The sequence below is a fragment of the Brachyhypopomus gauderio genome, unplaced genomic scaffold (genome assembly GCF_052324685.1).
Source record: "Brachyhypopomus gauderio isolate BG-103 unplaced genomic scaffold, BGAUD_0.2 sc57, whole genome shotgun sequence".
Taxonomy (NCBI): Eukaryota; Metazoa; Chordata; class Actinopteri; order Gymnotiformes; family Hypopomidae; genus Brachyhypopomus; species Brachyhypopomus gauderio.
The window spans coordinates 741,648-764,105 of NW_027506880.1; the positions used below are offsets into that span (position 1 = coordinate 741,648).

The following is a 22,458-nucleotide window of genomic DNA, read 5'->3' on the forward strand; positions in this document are numbered from 1 at the left end:
CAATGTGTTTGGCCAACAGTCGCAATTTTATTTATGCACCATATCTAGTACAAAGCTCCAATGAAGGGTTCTTCAGAATGCAACTAAAAACATTTTTAAAGAAAAGGTTTATTGCGATAATTACATTTCGTTTGGGTATAATTTGAATCGTAAACGATAAAACACTATACAAAAGATAAGTCACAGTAAAAGTCCTCTAAGAAAAAGGCCGTTTGTGCTTAGGGATCTGGTATTTTGTAACCGGCCGAATGCGACCCTTCACGGACTCGCCCGAAGCAGCCCAGCACGAGGTCGGCCGCCGCGTTCGCCGTCGAGCGAACCTCTGTGTCCGTTCCTCCACGCTTTGGGTTCACCTCCACCACATCAACGGCAGAGAGCAGCCCTGTGGGTGAGGCGTGTGGGATTAGTCAGTCGCAGATGTGTTGGCGCTGGCGCCAAGCCATCTGGTCCAATACCAAACGCTACCACCCATTTGAGTACTTCTTGTATCTGATTTGACATATTTTTACGTATTAACCATAGGCTTTGTAGAGAATTATAACGCTTTATTGTGGGCTATTTGTAAAGTGTAGACTACAGTGCGTGAGTGTTCTGTTTGTGTTCCAGGAGTGTACACAGTTCTCTATAAAGGCTATTGGTATATACACTTCACATGTATACCGTTCTGCTTACTATATATAAGGACATATTTATAATTTATACACACATGCACACACTCAACGGCCTCTTTATTAGGTACACCTCTCCAAATGCTCATTAATGCAAATGTCAAATCAGCCAATCACATGGCAGCAACTCAATGCATTTAGGCATGTAGACATGTCCAAGACGATCTGCTGCAGTTTAAACCGAGCACCAGAATGGGGAAGAAAGGTGATTTAAGTTACTTTGAATGTGGCATAGTTGTTGGTGCCAGACAGGCTGGTCTGAGTATTTTAGAAACTGCCAATTTACTGGGATTTTCACGCACAACCATCTCTAGGGTTTACAGAGAATGGTCCGAAAAAGAAGAAATATCCAGTGAGCAGCAGTTCTGCGGGTGCAAATGCCTTGTTGATGCCAGAGGTCGGAGAAGAATGGCCAGACTGGTTCGAGCTGGTAGAATGACAACAGTAACTCAAATAATCAGCTGTTACAACTGAGGCTTGCAGAAGAGCATCTCTGAACGCACAACACTTTGAACCTTGAGGTGGATGGACTACAGCAGAAGACCACACCGGGTGCCACTCCTGTCAGCTATGAACAGGAAACTGAGGCTACTATTCACACAGGCTCACCAAAACTGGACAATGGAAGATTGGAAGAACATTGCCTGGTCTGATGAGTCTCGATTTCTGCTGCAACATTCAGATGGTAGGGTCAGAATTTAGCATCCTGTCTTGTATCAACGGTTCAGGTTGGTGGTGGTGGTGCAATGGTGTTGGGGATATTTTTCTGGCACACTTTGGGCCCATAGTACCAAATGAGCATCGTGTCAACGACACAATCTACCTGAGCATTGTTGCTGACCATATCCATCCCTTTATGACCAATATACCTATCTTCTGATGTTTACTTCCAGCAGGATAACGTGCCATATCATAAAGCGCAAATCATCTCAGTCTGGTTTCTTGAACATGACAATGAGTTCACTGTACTCATGGCCTCCACAGTCACCAGGTCTCAATCCAATAGAGCACCTTTGGGATGTGGTGGAACGGGAGATTCGCATCATGGATGTGCAGCCGACAAATCTGCAGCTACTGCGTGATGCTATCATGTCAATATAGACCAGACTCTCTGAGGAATGTTTCCAGTACCTTGTTGAATCTATGCCATGACGGATTAAGGCAGTTCTGAAAGCAACAGGGGGTCCAACATGGTACTAGCAAGATGTACCTAATAAAGTGGCCTGTGTGTGTGTGTGTGAGATTTTTATATATTATTTTTTTTTCAGTTAGTATGTTTCTATCTAATTCGTTCATGCATGTGTGTATAACCACTCCCACTTTAATCAGATAAAATATTTAAAACATGAATATTTTACTATAATGTTCATACACGTTTGGTTTGGTTTGGCTGACCTGTTTGACAGAGCTGCTCTGTGATGTAGATACCCTCTCTGTACGTCAGACCTCCCACCACTGGGGTCCCCGTGGCAGGAGCCACAGACGGGTCCAAGGCGTCAATGTCATAACTAAGGTGGATAGGTTTCTTCACCCTGTCACACAATAAGGCAAATCTCCCAAACGTTTGGACAGATCTGACCATATTCACCGTAGCATATGGCCCTTACATATGACAATCTGGAATACTTACTTTGAAAAGATATGATCACATGTCTGTTCCATAACTTTGGCAATTCCAAGACTATCGACCTCTGTCATGGAGAATGTCTTGATGCCAAGGTATTTCAGGATGTAACTGGAGTGTGAGATTGTGTAATGTTATCTGTGTATAAGTGAGTGCTGCCAAAATCAATTAACAGCCACTGTATTTTTGCTTTTAACTTACTGTTCTTCTGGGTCTACGTCTCTGAGCCCAATGTACACAATATCTTCTGCAGACACGCACGGTTTTAACCATGAGAAGTTTGGCATTGCAGGAATCTAAGTGAAAAATAGAAGAATAATATGGCATGAATATTAAATAACAACTCAAACACTAAAATACTACAAAATGCTTGAATAATAAGGAATAAAAAGATCAGGCATTGACACATGCCAGAAAATCTGTTCATAAACTGCTCAGAAAAGTAATACAAAATCCCAGAGATTAATGTACATGTGATGTCTAGCAGGAGGTGCCATTATATTAAAACCTTTTATTGAAAAGTTTAATATAGTCTAGTGGAAGACAGCTTGAAACCTGTATGGAGTTTATTCAGCCATATCACAGAGATGATCCTGTAAAGAGGACAAAGCCTGAAGTAGTTGCCTGAAGCTCCAGACAAGGTTTTTATATGTGCGTCTGCCTTTTGTCACCACAAAACCTGAATGACATGATCGGTCATTTATGTCCAGATGTACGTTTCTGCGACACTCCCTTAGACCACTCCTTAGCCAAACTAAACATAGCTTTGTCATTCAATAATGGTTCATAACCCTTTAACATTTGCAAACTAATAATTTCCACCAGAACTGCAAAGGCAGCGTACCGAGACACGAATGTACATGTTTTACATATTTCTGGTAGTTGATGGGGAACCTATTACAAACACAGGGCAGGTACATGACAGAATTCTTTACTCGAATAAATCACAAGTGCAGAAGCGCCTCGGTGAGTCACCTTGGAGTGGAGTTCGTGAATGAGGTAGGACATGGGCTGCCCGTGGATGTTGCCGGTGGGAGTGGTCAGGGGCGTGTTGATGTCAGCGTGGGCGTCGACCCACACCACGCTCGGCTGGGTTCCACAGGCTGCGTGTCCATAGATCGAACCGATCGCTAAACTGTAGGAATCATCCAAAGCACACAACCACTTCAGGTCTGGAATTCAGAAGCTACACCTGGGACATAGGAATGATATAGTGCGAGTATCAGCAGTCGAAACTGCGTTGGGTTTCTGAACGAACAGCTGCACCTGTGATCCCCTCCAAGCATGACACAAGCGTGACCCTCAGTCTTGATCCTCTGCACGGCATCGGCCAGCTGTTTGTTCGCCTGGCCGACGGCCCGTGGACTCTTCGTTCTCCCGACGGCCTGGTCGTTGGCCACTTCCTCGAACGTGAGATTCCCATAATCCTTCACTGTGCAGCCTGGGAGAGAAGCAACACCCTATGTGAGACATCATCTCAGCTGTCCCAGTGGAAGAGCAGCTTGTGCCCTGTGTAGAGTGTAGGTGTCTGGGAGAGTCAGAATTCAGATTCAGCCTCTGCGTTTGGTAAATACAGATTGCAAATGGTTATGGTGGAAACAAACGGTGGAAGGTTTTAGTCCAACGAGTGACAGACGAACAGGAGCTACAATGTAAGTGGAAACACACCAATCAAAACAGGCCAAGCATTGAATCGTGGGGGATTTATCGGGGATTTGCACTGTTGTGTTCTACTGCCTTACACTGTGCAGAAGTTCAACTTCTCATTCTGCTATTCACACAGGCAGAAGAATGACAGGAATGTCACCTCTCTGACACAGTGACAAGGTGTTTGTGTGTATGCATATTTATCATGGTTTCTCAGAACAGTTACTATGCCTGCCTACACACACACACACACACACACACACACGAGAATCAAGGTCAATAAATCCTGCATTATTCTGAGCTAATTCAGTTTTGTCTCTTAAGTTAAAAGAATTAAACACCAGATAATAGACATACACACACACTGGCTGAGAAGTACTTCACGTTGGGATAGTAAGCATATCGGTTTAATCACGACTGATTAGCAATGTGAAGAGAGCTTAGTGGAAATAATCCACTTAAAAATAGAAGTTCCAGCTGTGGCTTAAAGGTTATCAGGTTTAGGACTGAAAGGTTAATGGTTCAGTTCCCTGAAGCAGCCGTAACCTATGGCTCACGTGCCCTTGAGCAAGATATCTAACCACAACTGAGCCTTTGGTACCACAGCAGGTGGTGGCCTCTTTCTCCAGGTGTGTGTTTTCACTGCTGACAGAATAAATGCAGAGGAATTCCCCTAAGGGCATCAGGGCTGAACTTGTTTAAAGATTTATGACAAGCTTGACTAGAAAATTGCCTACTTGACTTTAGAGCTTACTTTGCAATGTAATCTTTAGAATTGTTTGTTACATCATATAACATCTACATCATGTTACATCTATATAATACATCTGCATGGTTTGATGTTAGAAACCTGATAAACGGATTTAACAGAAAAAAAAAAAATTCTACATAAAATTCTGTTTGCAGAGTGTTTCTCATTCACACAGTACATGTAGAGGGTGATGGGGAGGGGGGTTAGAAAGAGAGTAGCAGAGTTGCGCTACCTTGCCCTTTAAGTCTCTCTACCAATCCGGCTGCGCGAATGAGCTCCGGTCCCAGTTGAACACCATCTCTGGGCTGAAGCAGGACAGTCATTTATTGGAGACTATTCTTCATCAACAAAACATTACACAAAGACAGTAGGGTCACAGGCAATTACATGTCCGTATGTCCCTGGAACATGCAAATATGCGTAAAACTGTCAAACGGTTTTCTTTATTTCCAGAAGAACTATGGCTCACCTGCCCTTTAGAAAAAGGCGCGCCGATTATCCCGACGGAGTGGTGGTTTCTGCGGAGTATCTTGAAGGCGCTGTATAGAGCAGCGGAGCCCTTCATCGCGAGGAAGACTCCGGTGGCGTTTGGACTGCCGCTTCACTGCGTCTCCGACACGGAGCGAGCGTACAGTGACGACACGGCTGTCGCAGCAAAGGCTCGAGCCTTTTAAGCGCAGTTCTTGCGCCGCCCTAACGCCACCCTTTACATTCACCACCTACACTTAATGGTCACGTTATCAATACATCGGGCGCAGCGTTTATGTACACGGAATGTTTTGTATACACTTCCAGGCTGTAGACTACTTGCCGACTCGCGAATTTCCCCTTAACCAAACTCTGGCCGGTTCATTGCTGGACAAATATTATTTGGTTGGCCGACAATTATATAGTAGTGACAAAAATATAGTAGTGACGACTTCTTGGAGGTATTTAATCTACGTGTGATGGTCACTGTTGGATTGAGAGAGGTTTGCCACCAAAAAAACACACTACCCCCATTCACAATGCGTGTTCAGATGAACCGCCATGGGACAGTATGTGCTACAACTTAAGTGAAGGCTACATGGTTGCCCTATAATGTAGGAAATCATTCCCCATTGGTGATCGTTCACATCAATATTCACCATCAATTTACATGTACAATAAAGCACTACGCTCCTTACTGTAATTACTGATTTAGATGTAAAGGAGAACACAGCTTCCATCTTCATTATGCTGAATTACTTGTTTAATCATTAAGATATATTTTCCCCTTGAAACACTGCATACAAATCATTCTTCAAGGCTTAAAAAAGTTTTTTATAAAAAAAGAAAACATACACAAAACAATCCAGACAACCAATGAACACCACACTGCTGTTATATCGGTAGTATTTGACAGGGTCTTGGGGGTTAATATCACATTTTTTGAATGTCTAAGGTAAGGTGAGCACACAGTCATGCGTGGGACTCTGCTCTGGAGTCCACCGGTCTGGCCGTGACCGTGCCCTGCACCGACCAGCTTGGCTTTACGCACATTTGTGCAAAGGAGCCAATTAATGTGTAAACCCGCCAAGAGCAATCGTGTCGTGCTGAGGGTCCTGGGCCAAGACTCCATGGAGAGGCTGTCCACTTTAAATGAAGCCCCCAGAGAGGCAGGAAGGAGCAGGAAGCAAGCAGTCCAGTCCGCCCCTGTGAGGAGGTGCTGGAGTTAGAAGTAGCTCTGCAGAGGTTCCCCGAGGATGGTCTCCATCTCCTGAATGACATTCTGCACCTGGTGCTCCACCTCTTCACACTCATCTACAAGAAGACATCGCGTGTTGATACTCAGAGACACTCAGAGGTTAGGAGAGAATATTTCGAGACCACTTTATCAACAGTTAGGGTTAATGACATGGTTAATTACAGGGAAAAGGCTCCCATACTAGCTTCTGCTGATAGAAATGCAGATATCCATCCTGTGTTAGGAGACATATGAACATTGTCTCACACACAACACGTGCAGAGCCTACCTTCCATGAGCTCAGCCAGGAAGGGGATCGTCTCTGGCAGCAGGACTGTGTAGTTTTCCTTCAGTTTGCCAGCCAGCTCAAGAACCATGAGCAGAGCAGAGAATCGAACCTGCACCAGACAGGAACACATGAATACACACACACAACCCATCACACACACTATTGGCACCATCTAAGGTCCCATATCTCCAGCATCAGCTGCTAAGCAGGACAGAACATGAGTCAGGAGAAAGTGAGAACGTCCTGCTGCTGTCAGGATTATTCCCGCATTACTGCCCAATGCCCTGGCAGCCTCTCAGTCCCGCGTTACCTTGGGGGAGCTGTGGCGGGTCTTCAGCAGGATCTTATAGTTCAGGACTTTCCACTGCGAGTCGTCGCCCATGGCGACAGAGAACTGAGCGATGCATGGTACTAGGTGCTGGGTGACACGGCTCTGGTACACCTGCTCTCCACCTAGCATGTTCTCCAACTGTGGACACACCACACACACACACACACACCATCAACACCAGACGCAGAATCAACACCCTTGTTGCCCAGAAGCAGAAGCTGGAGAGGAGTGAACTGAAGCACCTGTGAATGTTCGACTGGGTGATGGAGAGAAATGCACAAGAACCCTCTTGAATATTTGGTCTTTCCTAGCATGACGCTTGAGGTCAAGTTACACTGGAGTTTCCACTTCAACAACAAGGCTTAGTTTTGAGTACCGACAAGAGAAAGTGTTTTGTAATAACATACAGTATTGCCATGACAGACCTAGGGAGCCTATAATATCCTCCCACTGTTCTGGAGCCACACCCCCTGGCAACACTTAACGCTCATGTATTTGCGCACAACCCTGGTTCTACAGTACAAGGGGAGGCTGAGCTTCTGAAGTCCCAAAGCTGTCTCTTCTTAGTGCCTAGACCCGTGGTCATACCAACCTGATCCACCAGGGGGCTCAGGAGAGCATCCGCTCGCTCTTTGCTGAGGAAGCGCTGTGTGTCATACAGGAAGATCTTGTGCAGGCAGTCCAGTATGTACTCCAGGAGCAGGCAGCTCTTCTGTACATTGCTTTTATCTTCGTTACCTTCATCGCTGTCATCATCATCATCCTCCTCCTCTGAGGTGAAGAAGGCCTCGTCTAAATGAAGAGCATAGAGAGTAATGGACAGATCATTAACATAGTGGTGTTTCTCTCCATCTTCAGAGCATAGCGATACACACGCCTTTGGTATACTCCTGTAAGGCAGAGGAATGCAATCACAGTCACTGTCATCAAGAGCCCACATCTGCTGAACAAACCCAGATTACAGAATGCTCAGCGTTTTGACCAACCACAGGTGGCCCTGCACCCTGAGGGAAGGTGACACTGCTGCTCAAAACCAGTCAATTTTTATTCAATTTTTTTAACCATTAAGGGTTTTCTTTGCCATGCTGGCCAAGTTCTGGTGAAAGTAATACCTTCCATTAATATTCTTTGAGTTTCTGTTCAAATATAATCAGCACCTGACCAAAAAATGATAACACACTAACCAAGTGTACTGCAGGGGCCGGGGGCCACCTACAAGGAAGGCGGGGCTACCTGTGAGGGAGGCGTTGAGTCGTTGAAGCAGGTCTGAGAAGGGTTTCACCAGTTGCCCGGCGAACAGCACGAACAGGCCCTTCAGTTTGTCTGCAAGGCGATCAGCCAGTCTGCAGAAGGTCAGCGTGTGCACTTTGGACGACCCTTGCATCCTGCTCCAGTCGAAGAGCTGCCGAAGAACAGAAGGAGATGTTTAGAGTTCCCACGCTATTAAAGAAGTGGCTTTTCTTTTGTTCCGAGCGACAGCGGTCTCTTTGCGGTGCAGTTAATAAAGGGGTTGTGGGACCATCTCTGCACACTTGGGCTTTGGATACGTGAAGCTGAGTGAGTCTCGGTGAAGCTTCCCCGTACCTTAAAGAACAGAGGCCTGAACGTGACCTCAGAGAGCTTCATCACCATCACCAGCAGGCAGTCTATGACATGACCCTCGATCTCCGCCGTCTTCTCCAGGTGCCCCTGTCCAACCAGACCACTCAGCATGTTTCCAAGGTAGCGCACAGTAACACTTATTCTTTAGCAATGGAAGACTTCAGTCAGTAGTAACGGCCAAAGTACTGGAAGGACGTGGGACGGTTACCTGGCAGTGCTTGGCACGGAACTCAAGGGCAGAGAGGAAGAAGGAGGTGAGCTCTGATTGGTGGGAAGCTAGCTGATCCTTCTCCATGTGACCAATGTGCTCCTTCAGGATGTTCAGGAGTGGACCGAGACGGCTCTGAACCAGAGGGCAGGACACACATGCATGCTTTCAGCACTTGTACCGTACAATGAAGATTTACACGAAGCACTACAATATATTTGCATCAACATTTTCAGATCAGGATCATGAGGTCTTCATACAGAACAATGACTCAAAGCATGACTGAGGCATTTCCTTTTCCACACACACACCCACCCACCCACCCACCTGCTGGGAGTCCACCATTCTGCTGTAACACTTGGTGATGGTGGGCATTAGGACCCTGGGGGAGACCTTTGTGGCCAGCGTAGAGCTGAGGGAGGTGAGCCTCGCTGTGAGCTGGGTGCAGGACGACAGGCGCTCGGCGACCCGTGTCAGGCGCGCCACCTGCAGCACAACAGTGGGGGGAGGAGAGACAGTGCTGTATTACAGTCAACCCGAAACCCCAGAGTAAACGGACACTGGTCTGCAGTGTGTTGCGGGGTGCGTGTGTTACCTGGGACACGGTCCCCTCGAGGTAGGGGCTGATGAAGTGGGGCAGAGTTTCTGCTGTTCTCTGCAGGGCTGTGACTGCACTCAGTAAGTATACCTCATTAGATAACAGATCCTTACGCTCCTTCAGGGCCTGCAGTAGTGCTGGCATTAACCTGACACACACACACACACACACACACACACACACACACACACACACACAGGGATTCGTTTTAGGAGGGAACTGTGGGTCAATGATCAGAAAGACATTTTTCATTGGCCAGTAAACCTCTACAGTTTTGTAGTCAGCAATGCGTAATTGTAGAGAAAGTACTTGTCCACCCTGGCCACCGTTCCCTCTGTACCTGTGTATGTGGGGGATGGCGAGGGCCTTTAGCGCGCTCGTGATCTCAGCCACACACAGCAGTGCACTGCCCGTGACGTTCCTCTCCTCCTCAGGGTCCGCAACCAGCTCCACCGTCTGGCTCAGCACCGGTAAGAACGCCTCCTGGTGGCCGGAGCCGAAACTGCGGCACATCAGCTTGAGTGCGTAGAGGGCCGTTTGCCTGTTGATGGCCTGCTCCTCTTCCTCCTGGCCGCCGGCCTGGCCGTGGCCACGACCCACAATGCTCAGGAGGTCGCCGATGAGTCCCAGCAGCATGGCCACCTGGGACAGAAATGGACTCAGGAGGTCATTTTAAGGTAAGAGGTGTTGAATCCATGCACGTCATTCCAAACATCTACAGGTGCCCACGTGAGTACTAGCATACTAGCATCACCCCCCTCATGTCTGCAGCTTTACAAGCAAGAACTCTTGTATTCGAAAGGCTCTAAAATGACGTTAAATGAGGCATTTCAAGAACAGCCTTGAAATGCCAGTGTTTAAGTTTAAAGTGGGCAGGAAGCCTGAGGGGGCGTGTCTGTCTGCACCTGTGGCTCCTCCCACTGCGTTTTGTGCTGCAGCCTGTTGTTGAGCAGCTCCAGCGCCTTTCTCCGCACCGACGGCAGCTCGTTACCCATCAGCCCCCGCACCACCGTGATGAACGTGTCCGTTGGCAACAGGGCATTCACCTTTCAGAGAATAAGTGCAAAGTGAACCGACTGCACGTACCACCTTAAAGCGTGTCTAGAAGGTTCTACAGCAAGGTACTACCTTGTCCAAGATGTCGTATGACTTGGTGAGCAGCGCCCTCCAGAACTTGGCGGTGGGCTGGTCGGAGTTTTTCTCCACACACAGGGCTACAGCATGGATGTAGCGAAGAGTCTCCTCCAGCAGACTGAACACAGACATCACACATCAAAACGATTGTTTTTTTTTTACCTCTGAGGAACATCAAAGGAACTGTCTCACCTCTGCTCAAGTTCCTGCAGGCCTTGTTCCTTCAGGTCCTCACAGTCGGCCACCTGAGTGAGTCAAACATGAAGTCTTGCTAATGCCATTCCCAAGTGTTTTAGATGGTATGGGTCAGAGGTCAACGGAGTGGTCAGAGGTTGCGGGTGTGATCAGGTGGGGGAGGGGGGGCTCACCTTTCCCACAAAGCTGCCGGAGGCCAGGAGGTGAGCCATGAAAGACACGGCGAGGAACTTAAAATGGCGGAGCTCCTTGCCGCTGTGAGCCTCCACACTGAAGATCACGTCAGCCACACTCGCATCCTGCTTCTTCCCCCTCGCGCCTGTCCTCTCCGGGACTACAGGGAAGCACAGCAGCAGACAGACGACGCCTCAGCCACACAGGGGATCACAGGAGCATCAACAAACAAACAGAAGTCCCCCCCCCCCCCCCCCCCATGTATTCTGCAGTGATGATGTGGACGGGGGCGGAGCTCTCACCCTGCTCTTTGTCTTGGGGCAGGGCCACGAGGAACTGCAGGACCTTGACGAATGAGACGAGCTGCTCCCGCACCTCAAACTCGCAACACACTGACACCCAGAACTCCTGGTCCCGCTCGAGAACCGCCTCCTAGAACACGCAGAGGCACCAATCAACAGCTTCAAAGGCTCCTAAGAAATCAGCTCCCTGACAGGCTAGCTCCCTGACAGAGGAGAGACGAAGGAAGAACATCTCCACAAATATTTGTCGGTGGTAATTTTTCCCTATCTGGATCCTTTCCTCCACATTTATGCCCGAGAGGCGAGTGGAGCGCAGATGTGAAGACCGCGTACCTTCTCGGGTGCCGAATGGGGGCCGCCGGCGGCGGTATGCTGCTCAAACAGGAGGAGCAATAGGACCCAGAGGAATCGGGCAGGCCCAAGTGCAGCCAGCAGCTGCCCCAGGAGGGGGAGGCGCCTGTGCTCGGGGACGTGCGGCAGGGCGTCGACGAAGACACGCAGGATACGGGTCACCACGGTCTCGGTGTTGGCCTGTGAGCGGGCGCTCGTGCCCTCGTGCGCCTGGAGAGAGGTCACGATGACACCAAATCAAACAATCAACATTCCAACTGCAATTATGTTAATAAATCAAATCAAATATATTTGTATAGAGCTTTTCACAACACATGTTGTCACAAAGCGCTTTACAGGATTTACAATGTTAACAATACTATGGGTCCAAATCCCTAATGAGCAAGCCAAAGGCGACAGTGGCAAGGAAAAACTCCCTATGATGATGGGGAATAGGAAGAAACCTTGGGAGGACCAAGACTCAAAAGGGAACCCATCCTCCATTGGGCGGCCCGTTAATAATAACACATATCTAAATGATTATGCTAATGAGCTCAAGGGAAGTTTCAATTAAACAACATTTAAAAAACATTTTAAAACCTTTTAAACTATTTGACACCGATGAAGCCATTTTGAACATGTTTAAATCATGCTACATCTGGGTAACAAACATAAACCATGCTAGTCTTCATTTTCGAGGGCCTCTCCACGACGGGAGGGTAAACGTACGCGGATGAGGGCAGGGATGATTGCCTGCACGGTCCTGCTTATGACTTGCAGGCTGTAAGCATCATCCAGACGCATGACGTTAGCGCCCATGAAGGTGAAGATGGCCATGACGTTGTGCAGGACCTTCTCCTGTAGGGTGAGGCACAATTGGAGGTTAGGCAGGTCTTGGGGGTAAGGGGGGAGGTGTCGGCATATGGGAGCGCGGTGGGACTCACCGGGAAGATCCCGGCAGCGGCGCTGAGCAGGAGGAGTGCGTGGTGGTGTGTCTGAGGAACCACAGACGTACGCACACACTGCACCACCAGCTCCACACTGAACTTGTCCTCATCCAGCACGTCTGCGACGGAAGACGGAGCAGAGAACGATATAACAGCCTGGCCAGCTGGAAAGCACTGAGTGGGTGTGGTGATGGGGAAGGGCATGTGGGAGGGGCATGTGGGCAGGGCGGAGCATGGAGGAAGGGTGGTGGGAAGGATGTGGGTGGGGCTTGGGCACACCTACCCTTGCTGATGGTGCCCCCGTGTGGTGAGAGCTTCTGGCAGACGTTGAGAAGAACCCTGAGCAGCAGCTGTTTGGTGTACTCCATGTTCTCCTGCTCCGGCGACGCCTCCAAACACCTGCGGCACACAGACGATGGAGTGAAGCATCCCCACACACAGCCGGTGTCAACCAGCCCAAACCCTTTGTTACTAAGCAATTTCACTCTGAATCTCATGATAAGGAATAATGTTAAACACAAATATCTCATTTCATCATAAGGAACTAATAAATAATTTAAAGAATCATGAATACCAGTGACTAGGATAATGCAGACCAGATGTACGTGGTCATTGCTCTGCACTGTAGGGAATTCTGGGAAGAATTCAGTGGTGGTGAGTGGGCTTTGAAAGGGGAGTGTGGGGCTTTACCTGGCCAGCAGGTTGAAGAGCGCAGGAACCAACATCTGAGGTCGCTTCAGCTTCTTCTTGTGCTGCAGGAGCTCCAGGATGAGGGTGACCCTGGTCCAGGAAAAGGCGCCCTCTTCAGGTGCAGCGTCCGGCACCTTCCTTATGGGTGGGGAGCAACGGACATTAGCATTTGTAGTATGGGATAACCTAGTTTGGCCACCCCACAGAGTGGTCACATTTAGGCCAACCCACGGAACGGCGTGGTCGGGTTTGGGCCAACTAGAGCTTGGGGTCAGGTTGACCGTATGCATACTTGAGTTGTAGCTTGCTTCTGCGAGTTTGCTGTACGCTTGCTGACACTTTAGGCTTGTTCAGGGGAGACAGCTCGTTAGCCACCAGCTCAGCATCTACAGTGATCTGGAACAAACACACACATCTTTCTCTTTTTTGCCTCCCTCAACAATTTTTTTGTTAATTTTGCAGTCAGATGTTCCTCTGAAGGTTCTTCTTAGGGAGTTTGATCTTGCTGCAGTAGCTCTGCCAATTCCACCATTAGCCATCTGCTTACCCCTTTGAAGATGCTACTGATGCTCTGGGAGCAGATTGGGTCTTTGGTGTCCACCAACGCATCAAAGAGCGCTCCCAGAATCCTCTGCTGTATCTTGTCATCTGCCAGAGCCGCAAAGAATGCCTTGGTGATCTGTTTTCAGCAAGAAAAACATGTCCACTCAGTCCTAACGCAAAAACCAGTATGTACGCACAGACAATAAAGGCCGATGGTGGGATGGGACGAGGCGGAGTGTGAGGAGAACATCGGGTGGATCGTTGCTCTCCAGGGCAGACGGGTGTAGGCATAACCCACCTGCTCCACAGCGACGACCTGGACACTCGCCATGCCGGGGTGGGTCGTGGAGGAGGTGCCCAACGCGGTGATGAAGAGCTCCAGGGCGCGGGGGTGGCGGGTGAGGAGAGGCGCGGCCGCAGGGCTGTACTTTCCCAGCAGGAGACACAGGAGCAGGGCCTCGTCCGGCAACAGGGGAGCCGTGTCCGGAGCACGCTGCTCCAGGAGACGCTCCACGGCCGGCAGGAGCATAGACAACACCGCCTGGCACGGACAGATGGGGACAAAAATTACAGCTTGTTTTGTTTGCAAGTGTATGTAGAGCATTTGCTGTGGTGTGTGTGTGTGTCCCACACCTCTCCGTTGACGTCACGCAGGGCTTGGAGAAGCACTTTGGCCATGTGGCAGGGGCAGTCTGGGGACTGCACACAGTGGAGAAGCTGCTCCACTGCCATCACCAGCCGGGCCCCAACCTTCCCCGAGGACCCCGCCTCCTCATACAGCCTGCCTAGAGCCTGCAGTAGCACGCACACACGCACACACATGCGCACGCATGCACACACACACACGCGCACACACGCACACACGCGCACGCGCACACACACACACACACACACACACACACACACACACACACACACACACACACATGCGCGCACACACACACACATACTTTTACTATGCTAAAATGTTACATAGTACACACAAACAGAACACAACGTCTGCTGCATTTAGTGTTTTAACATGTGCTGCTGAGGGCAGAGCACCTGGCTGAGGTAGGCCGGGTCAGCGATGAGCTCCTCGGCCATGCCGAGCAGTTTCTCCACCAGGGGGCAGTATAGCGAGGTAGTGGCACCGTCGAGCAGCTTGAGGACAGACAGCGCGGCTCTCCTCACCTCCACAGACGTGCAGCCCAGACACGTCAACAGTGACGGGACCACTGTGGGCAGGAGAAGGGTGAGCGCTCGGCCTCGGGGTAAGGGAAGAACCCAAAAACATGACAGCACTGCTGCTGGCGGCCTCTAGGGGGAGCCGTACCCGGTGAGGAGGCAGAGGCAAGTGCCTGAAGTGCCTGGGCGGGGACGGTGGTGAGCAGGGCCCGGCCCACGCACAGGGCTCGCGTCTGCAGCAACGGCGTCACGCGGAACTCCGCCTGGTCACCTAGGTTACTGCTGTTGACCCACAGGAGAGGCAGGAACCTGAAGAGGTGCTCAGTCGCGTTCAGGTGCACCTGAGCGTCCACAGGGCAGCAGGTTAGAAACACACCTGTGCTCAGAGCTTTCCTACCACAGCTAGAGTCGTGTGCATATCCCTGCACATCCCACAAGGCTGAATGGGTCTATCTGGACTCTCGACTTAATAAAAACATGTTAAAACTTTCTGGGATTTCGACGAGTCTTTTTCAGTGTGTTAACGTGGGATCTCCAGCAGGTGGAGCTGTTGTGGGCCGTACCTGGAGCAGAGGTTGCAGTAGGGTCCTGAAGCAGGGGGCGAGGGGCCCATGGGTGGCCCCGCCCACCACCACGTCCAGCAGCCGGCACAGCAGCTGAAGGTAACAGCAGGTGCTGGCGTCCAGCTTCTCGGGGTTCCACCAGGGATCGTCTGCAAATGCACAGCCAGAATGTCAAACATATTAAGTTTGGTTTCTAGTCCTTTTCTGATATTACAAAAACCAAAGAAAAAAGTATAGAACACAATCATTCAACACACATTTTTTTTACTGAACTCTAAAGCCCACTTCCATAAATGTTTCTTGACCCTGAACCTAAAAAGTCAGAGACCCGAGACGCAAGCCCCTCCCCCAGCTGTCCCGCCCACCAGGCGAATGCCTCGCGATACCTTTGAACGTAGGCTCTGGGCATTTGAGGACGGTGATGAAGTACCGGAGGAGAGCGAGGAGGATGAGGCCCTGCTCCTTCTCCGCATGCTGCCCGCTGTGCAGCTTGGACAGGAAGGTGGCCAGCAGGGCGTCTGTGGGCGGGCTCGGCCCCTCCCACTGCTCCGTGGGCGGCTGCCAGAGAAACAAGGGGTGGGGATAAAATGATCATGTTCACCCATGACTCCGGCAGTAGTGGGCGTGTGTAAATGGGAGAGTGGGTGCGCCAGACCTCCTCTGGCTCCTCCTCCTGGCCCAGTGTGGGGAGGGTCCTCAGCGTGGGCTCCAGCAGGCCTAGGAGGGTCTGAGCAGTGTGGAGGTGCTGGCTCTCACTCAGGGGCCCGAGGGCCTGCAGCAGGACACCACTCAGCACCACGAACACCGCCCTGTCCCGCACGGTCACGGCCGGCCGGGCCAGCAGCGCGCACACACTCACGATCTGTGTACACGCAAGCACAAACATAACATAACATCAGAAACAATATTTATCTCCTCTTTTTCTTAATAACTATGACTCTAGACAGCAGGAACTCTGAGTTGCTGAGGCGACGGTGGCTCTTACCGCATTGCGTCTGGCCAGTGGCTCCATGCAAGCGAGGTTTGAAGTCAGAGTGCTTGTAAACACCTGGCTGGCCACGCCCACCACATCTGCTGGAGCAGTTTTCTCCAGAACAGCACCAAAGGCTGTCCAGACACACACACACACACACACACACACACACACACAGGTCACCCATTGCTAATAAACATTATGAGCATATGATATAAATGATCATGTGATCTGTAAAGCGTGTATAATCGTGTATAATCGTGTATAATCATGTATAATCGTGTATAATCGTACCTTTGCCCCAGCCCTGGGTGAGAGGGTGCTGGGAGAGCAGCTGGGTCTCCGACACACACAGTGCCAGCTGCAGCTCTGGCTGCTCTGCCGCAGGATTGGTCACGAGCAGAAAGGGCAGGAGATCCCAGCCAATCCGCATGCGGAGATCGGGTCTGCCAGCGGTGAGGCGCGGGTCATCGAGCATTCGGACAGCCTCCTTCAACACCGGACACCTGCAGGGCCGCAGTCATTAGTAACTCTACCGACCGGGGCGCCGCAAGACATGTAAAGGTGTTGAGACTGTAGTCATCCAGCAGAGGGCGCACCATACCTTCTTGAGTCGTCAATGTTAAAAGCACATATCACACAGGACCGTATGTGGGGTGTGGGAGCACGAATAAGGTTATGGACATGGAGGCGAGCCCAACACACTCACCATCGCCCGACGGCTGACGGCTCGGTGCGGTGGAGAACAGAAATGAGGGAAGAAGTCGTGTTCTCTGGGTCCACATGCTCAACATACAGCTGGGGAGCCAATCAGAAACAATTACAGAACCAGGCTTTGGCAGGCTTAAACAAACCTGCTAAAACAGGAGACCGAATGAAGACTTGAGCTAAATCAGGAACTCTGAACTCACTACTCACAAAACAACATTCTGACCAGCAGTTTGAAGCAGTCTGAACTAAAGCTTGTGCCTCAGAAGGACACGGCTGCTCCTGACAGAGGTCGGGGTTCACAGGGAGGCTTCCAACTCACATGCAGGGCTGAAACTGCTGACATTACGACCTCAGGAACATCATCCTTTAACCTCTCTAGTAGAGCATCGTTCAGAAATGCCTCGTCAAATCCCTCCTGCCAACACACACACACACACACATACACACACACACAGCTCAGTATAGTCTACATCAGGGATGTCAAAGTCAAATACACAGAGGGCCAAAAAAACAAATTTGCTACAAGCCGAGGGCCGGACTGGTTCAATGTTTATTAAAACATATTGAAATGATTGCACATAGCCTATTGAACCAAGACCCAACACAGTGTATATTATTTAATGTTTAAATGAATAAAGCACTATTTTCTTATGGATCTGTCAGTAATTTCAAGTGAAAACATTTTTCAACAAGCAAACAGATAAAAACAAACTTCCTTCAAAGAAAACATGTCCTGTACATTAAATTAATAAAGTAATAAAGGTTTGATAAGTGCTGGAATTTAGGCTAAAGTACTTGAAAATGCTTAAAAATGTAACGACTTCATTTCACAACAAATGTATTACGTTAACAAATATGAGCCTCTTGTAATTCCAGGACAAAACATGAGAGAACGTGAAGACGTTAAGATTGGGCGTTTTGAAAATAAACAACCATTAAATGATGTGAATAAAAAAGCGAATTATTTCGAATCATTTCGACTATATGTATAAAAATCTAACTTAATTAAGTTTAACTGGTGCGCGCAGTTACAAAATTCGAGAGGTGCATGACCTTGCGAATCAACAGCGTGCGACGCCCTCGCGCACGGGCGGAGCCACTGCGATCGCGTCATTTTCACCGCGCGGACCCTCGCCGCTTGTGTGCGCTGCAGTGACTTCGCGGGCTACCGTTGCATTGTGGGGAATGTAGTGTTTGTGCGTGCAAAACACCATCGGGCGGCTGTGGCCTGCGGGCCGGTTCTAATAGTAATTAAATATCATGCAGGGGGCCATAGATAATCAATTCGCGGGCCGGATCTGGCCCGCGGGCCTTGACTTTGACATATGTGGTCTACATTGTGTGGTAAACTGTGTGCTAGTAAATGAGGTGGACACTCACCTTTCCAGAGATGAGAATCTCTTTCAGATAATCTACTGCCATGTTCCTCACAGAGGACAAAGGGTGGTTAAGACTGAGCAACAGAGAGGTGTCCGAGTCTGGCAAAACCTAAACACACACACACACTTAGCCAAGTCCAGGCATCCAGCTCTGCAATACACATCCAATGTGTGGAGGAAGCTCATGTTCACAGCAGTGCTCCTGAAGCACCTGGCTCATAACGCACCCTGAACTCTACAAAAGCTCCTCACTGTAATAACATCCAGATAGAGAACAGCATGCAGGCTTCTCCACAAACCTGATATTTTCCGCAGCTCAAAGTCAAAGACAGAAAGTGATGGAGAAGGTTGTTTCGCTGTTCTGAGTTCTCCTCATTCATACGGACCTCAAGAACTGCATCCAGAGCACCAGGACATCTGCCGGAACAGACAGGGTTAGGGATAGAGAGAACGAACCCGACCCAACAGAACCAAAGAGACAGTTACAGGTTAACACAAACACAGAAACCCACCCAACACTAGCTCCACACTGACCTGACACAACCAAACAGACAAACTTACAGGTTAACACTAACCCTGACCCTCGGGACTAACCCAGCACTACAAGTTTAAGTGCAACCTTTCAGTCAGACAAAGGGTTGGCGGTTACTTGGAGTTTTAGGCCAACACTCACTTGTGCTCGAAGACTCTGATGATTGGCTGCACCTTCCCGCTGAAGGAGGAGAGTGCGTCTGCGGACAGTTCAGCACCCGCAGACACGTATCCGTCAAGGAGGAGCCTGCCAACACCAAACGGCGGTTACCACAACAGTCGTCAGTGGGCGTGGCATGTGGCTGGGGGCGTGGAGAGTCTGTCTGGTGCGTGGAGAGCATGGTTTGGGCCTATCCCAGCGCTTACCTCACCATGGTGCCCTCAAGGTCGCTGTTGAAGGGAAGGGTTTGGAGGATGGACTCGAGGAGGTGGCTGTGGGTAGAGCCATCTGAGCTCTCGCCCTGAAGCTCTTCTGTGTCGAAGCAGAATAAGAGATCTTCATTTGGAGCAGTTACAGCACAATTATACAGATTCATAATTACATATTCAACAGTATGAATACCAGTGTGTGCTTTCTCTCGGAATTGAACCCATGAGTTTGGTGTTAGTAACTACCTGCAAAGACTGACTGGACGAGGTGTGGCAGAAGGTAACGCAGCAGTGGACTGATGTCATAGGACGCTGCAATGCCCTGGAGGGTGGGCACGAGAGTGGGCACAGCACACAGGTACCCAAAGGCCCTGGGGAGGGGTGAGAGATTCTGATCAGACACAGATCACAATCACAGCCGATCCACTACCATCGCCTCCCACACACCTTCAGACCCAAAGCGCAAACTAACAAACCAAACTGTCAAAAATCTCACAGAATGACACGATAAAACCACCGTGGGATTCCCTTTGGGCCAAGAGGGGAAGAAGACCCCGAAACTCACTTTGGGCCAACAGTAGCTTCCTTCTGGTTCTGCAGGAGAACAATGAGGCAAGCCAGGCCCTCTGAGGCCAGCGCCGGAGTGCGGCCTAACGAGCGGCTCAGCTGGACGGCCAGCGACTCCACCAGCCCAGTCTGCATCACCACCTGCACGGCCAGCTGGGCCACGATCATGTAGGTGGCAGCTTTGTAGTCCACCAGTTCCGACTTCAAACCCTGTGGCAAAAAAATACATAGATAAACATTTGGCGATGGTGAAATTTACTGCCTGCGACCCAGTCTCAAAGTGGGCTCTTTGCGACAACCACGTCCATGTGTTTCGGACAAAGCAGCCGCTTAAGACTGGGTCTTACCAGCTGCACGTAGGGTAGGAGCTTGGCTATGATCGAATCCGTAACTTTCTCCGTCGCCTCCAGGGCTGGGACAATGGCCGCTGCGTAGAATGAGAAAACCACGCGCAACTGTGCACACTGTCCGTCATGGACCGCTCCCGAGTAGGCCTAGGACATACAGAAGGTTTTAACCGGGCCACGGTGTTAAGCAGGTCACGACATTCTAGCCCTCTGTGGTCAACCACAACAAAGTTAAGGCTGGGTAAAGGTGGTCTACCTTGACCGACTTTGTCACCAAGGTACAGATGAAATCCATGAAGCTCAGGTCTTTATAGCAATGAGTCAGCAGAGTGCTTCTGGCCAGTGGAACACCAGGTTTCTGAAGGGGCAGAGGTGCGTGTTAATAACACAGATGGTACTGCAGGGCTTCATCATAAAGCTTCTAGGTTAACATTCTCCTGACAACACAAAATGCATCACCTGAAGTCCATGGAGCCAGTGCCATCGGTGGGTGGGATCCTCTATCTTTAAAAGCTGAATGACTCTGACAAACATTTTAGTTTCATGATATGGCAAGACGCAGGCAACCAGGCTGTCTTGGTTGTACAAGTGAATGTGGAACCTGAAACACAATCAGAAGAGGGAAAAAACAAACGTATTATTTCATTTGCTCTCCATTCATGCCTAAAGAAAATAAACAGGTATAGGAACTAGGACATGAAAATACCAGATTTTATTACAGGCGTCACCATGGTAGTAACGGAGTTTAGAAATAGGGCATGAATTAGAGATGTCCTAGGCTCTGAAAAGGCACAAGAGATACATCACCTGTGAACCAACCATTCCAGACACTTCAGGGCTGGTTTGAGCAAGAAATACGGGGAGAGGCGTGTGAGGAAAAGTGTGATGCCCCTGTCCAGCTGCTTGTTGACAGCTTTATCCTGCACACTCCTCTCCAAGCTTAGGGAAGCCTGACTGAAGAGGGTCTCCTGGAACTCCGCAAACGCAGGTTCGATCCCCAGGAGCTCCTCCAGCCCCGTGCAGCCTGTACAAAAAATAGAATAAAAATAAAATTATGGACAAACTCGTATTGGTACCAGGAAGACATCTTTATGGGGATCATATGTGGAGTAGCGCGTGTGAGGAGGATGTCGCACCCAGCGCATAGAACGTGCTCCGGTCCATGCTCGCCGCATCTTTGGGCTCGAACAGCACGGAGGCCACCTCGCGCCGGCTGAGCAGATTTGGGTCATTTTGCGGCAAAGCGAGCCGTTTCAACTGGTGGGCTAAAGATGTCATCTTAAATACTTTCTGCAAAGGTAAAAACAAAACTATTGTGAGGCTTCAAGTATGACATAACAACCCATAGTGTAAAAGCAGACAGCTCACGACCTAGAGGACTATAATCTCACTGGGATAAAGATGCCAATTTAGCGAGCTGTCTCCAATGACCTGTTGACCTGTCGCCTGTCCCAGTAATCATTTCACAAAAGAAATGATTGATTTCCCCAGTGAAAACTAGTCAAACCATTATTTTCTCTTATTACATAGGTATAGAAGTTGTTAGTTATGCTTGCTATGTGTCTACCATAGCTAACTTAGCTAACTACGCGGTTCACAAGTTAAAAGTTAGCTAGCGAACGTTTTATCAAACAGAGAATAACACCAAAACAAAAACACACTTGCTCATCCGCTGACTAGTGAAACCTGTAATACAGTAGAGTTGAACTACAGAACCGAATACGACAACCAAAGAAACAAACTGCTCTTGCCTTTGGTCCCACATGTGCTGGAGACCACTTCTTCTTTTGTTTAGCTGTAAGGGCAGTTGATGTTGTGAGGGCCACAGCGCCACCTGCTGTGATGGGTGCGCCGTTTCTTCGGGCACTGTTGAGAGGCGTCAGGTAAGAATGTGAAGACGTACGTGTCAAAGTAATAGACTTTATGAATAAAATTCACTCTACCAAAGTAAAATTAGTTCATGCACCGCGTGCTCAAGATCGTTTAATATTCAAATTAGCAAGTGTAGGGTAAATTGCCGTATATTAGCTGCAATACAAAATATAAAATTTAAAAAAATGTTTTAAGCATTTTAACATTTTTAACATATTCCAGGGTTTCCAAGGTTAAAACT

At 49.3% G+C, this 22,458-nt stretch overlaps 2 protein-coding genes across 5 annotated transcripts; both read right to left on the reverse strand.

Moving 5' to 3' along the window:
• Positions 1-88: 88 nt before the first annotated feature.
• arg1 (arginase 1) lies at positions 89-5,398 on the reverse strand. 3 transcript variants are annotated; one of them, XM_076987865.1, is made up of 8 exons: positions 5,160-5,398; positions 4,923-4,995; positions 3,559-3,733; positions 3,268-3,427; positions 2,494-2,588; positions 2,299-2,403; positions 2,064-2,200; positions 89-382 (listed from the first exon to the last, which is right to left on the reverse strand). In XM_076987865.1, exons 1-8 carry the CDS (start codon positions 5,253-5,255, stop codon positions 219-221), a joined length of 1,005 nt encoding a protein of 334 aa, XP_076843980.1. In that variant the 5' UTR covers positions 5,256-5,398; the 3' UTR covers positions 89-218. The 3 variants fall into 3 exon arrangements, with proteins under 3 accessions (XP_076843980.1, XP_076843981.1, XP_076843982.1); XM_076987866.1 differs by having other exon boundaries at positions 4,923-5,028; positions 5,160-5,308; XM_076987867.1 differs by having other exon boundaries at positions 4,923-5,023; positions 5,160-5,295.
• Positions 5,399-5,903: 505 nt separating this feature from the next.
• heatr1 (HEAT repeat containing 1) lies at positions 5,904-22,222 on the reverse strand. Of its 2 annotated transcripts, none has more exons than XM_076987898.1 (45): positions 22,097-22,222; positions 21,482-21,635; positions 21,153-21,369; positions 20,805-20,946; positions 20,602-20,703; positions 20,346-20,492; positions 19,997-20,208; positions 19,678-19,802; positions 19,429-19,534; positions 19,205-19,309; positions 18,831-18,948; positions 18,533-18,640; positions 17,472-17,567; positions 17,151-17,239; positions 16,736-16,947; positions 16,454-16,575; positions 16,124-16,330; positions 15,855-16,026; positions 15,469-15,617; positions 15,054-15,246; positions 14,783-14,955; positions 14,372-14,530; positions 14,037-14,279; positions 13,743-13,874; positions 13,488-13,591; positions 13,196-13,333; positions 12,789-12,904; positions 12,503-12,624; positions 12,288-12,416; positions 11,562-11,789; positions 11,229-11,358; positions 10,926-11,086; positions 10,750-10,802; positions 10,552-10,675; positions 10,329-10,469; positions 9,764-10,065; positions 9,421-9,571; positions 9,153-9,311; positions 8,826-8,960; positions 8,600-8,704; positions 8,249-8,417; positions 7,608-7,807; positions 6,995-7,153; positions 6,685-6,793; positions 5,904-6,472 (listed from the first exon to the last, which is right to left on the reverse strand). In XM_076987898.1, the coding sequence occupies exons 2-45, from the start codon at positions 21,621-21,623 to the stop codon at positions 6,384-6,386; spliced, it is 6,495 nt and encodes a 2,164-aa protein (XP_076844013.1). In that variant the 5' UTR covers positions 21,624-21,635; positions 22,097-22,222; the 3' UTR covers positions 5,904-6,383. The 2 variants fall into 2 exon arrangements, with proteins under 2 accessions (XP_076844013.1, XP_076844012.1); XM_076987897.1 differs by having other exon boundaries at positions 22,007-22,115.
• Between the last annotated feature and the right edge of the window lie 236 nt (positions 22,223-22,458).

Bases quoted from the DNA above. Each gene is read 5' to 3' on its own strand.
- arg1 (XM_076987865.1), bottom strand. From the start codon at position 5,255: ATGAAGGGCTCCGCTGCTCTATACAGCGCCTTCAAGATACTCCGCAGA. The intron at 4,996-5,159 runs GTGAGCCATAGT...GTCCTGCTTCAG, and splicing joins CGCCTTTTTCTAAAGGGCAG to CCCAGAGATGGTGTTCAACT. The intron at 3,428-3,558 runs GTGCAGCTGTTC...TGATTCCTACAG, and splicing joins ATGCTTGGAGGGGATCACAG to TTTAGCGATCGGTTCGATCT.
- heatr1 (XM_076987898.1), bottom strand. From the start codon at position 21,623: ATGACATCTTTAGCCCACCAGTTGAAACGGCTCGCTTTGCCGCAAAAT. The intron at 17,240-17,471 runs GTGAGTTGGAAG...TTGGCTCCCCAG, and splicing joins CAGCAGTTTCAGCCCTGCAT to CTGTATGTTGAGCATGTGGA. The intron at 14,280-14,371 runs GTGTGGGACACA...TGTCCGTGCCAG, and splicing joins TGCGTGACGTCAACGGAGAG to GCGGTGTTGTCTATGCTCCT.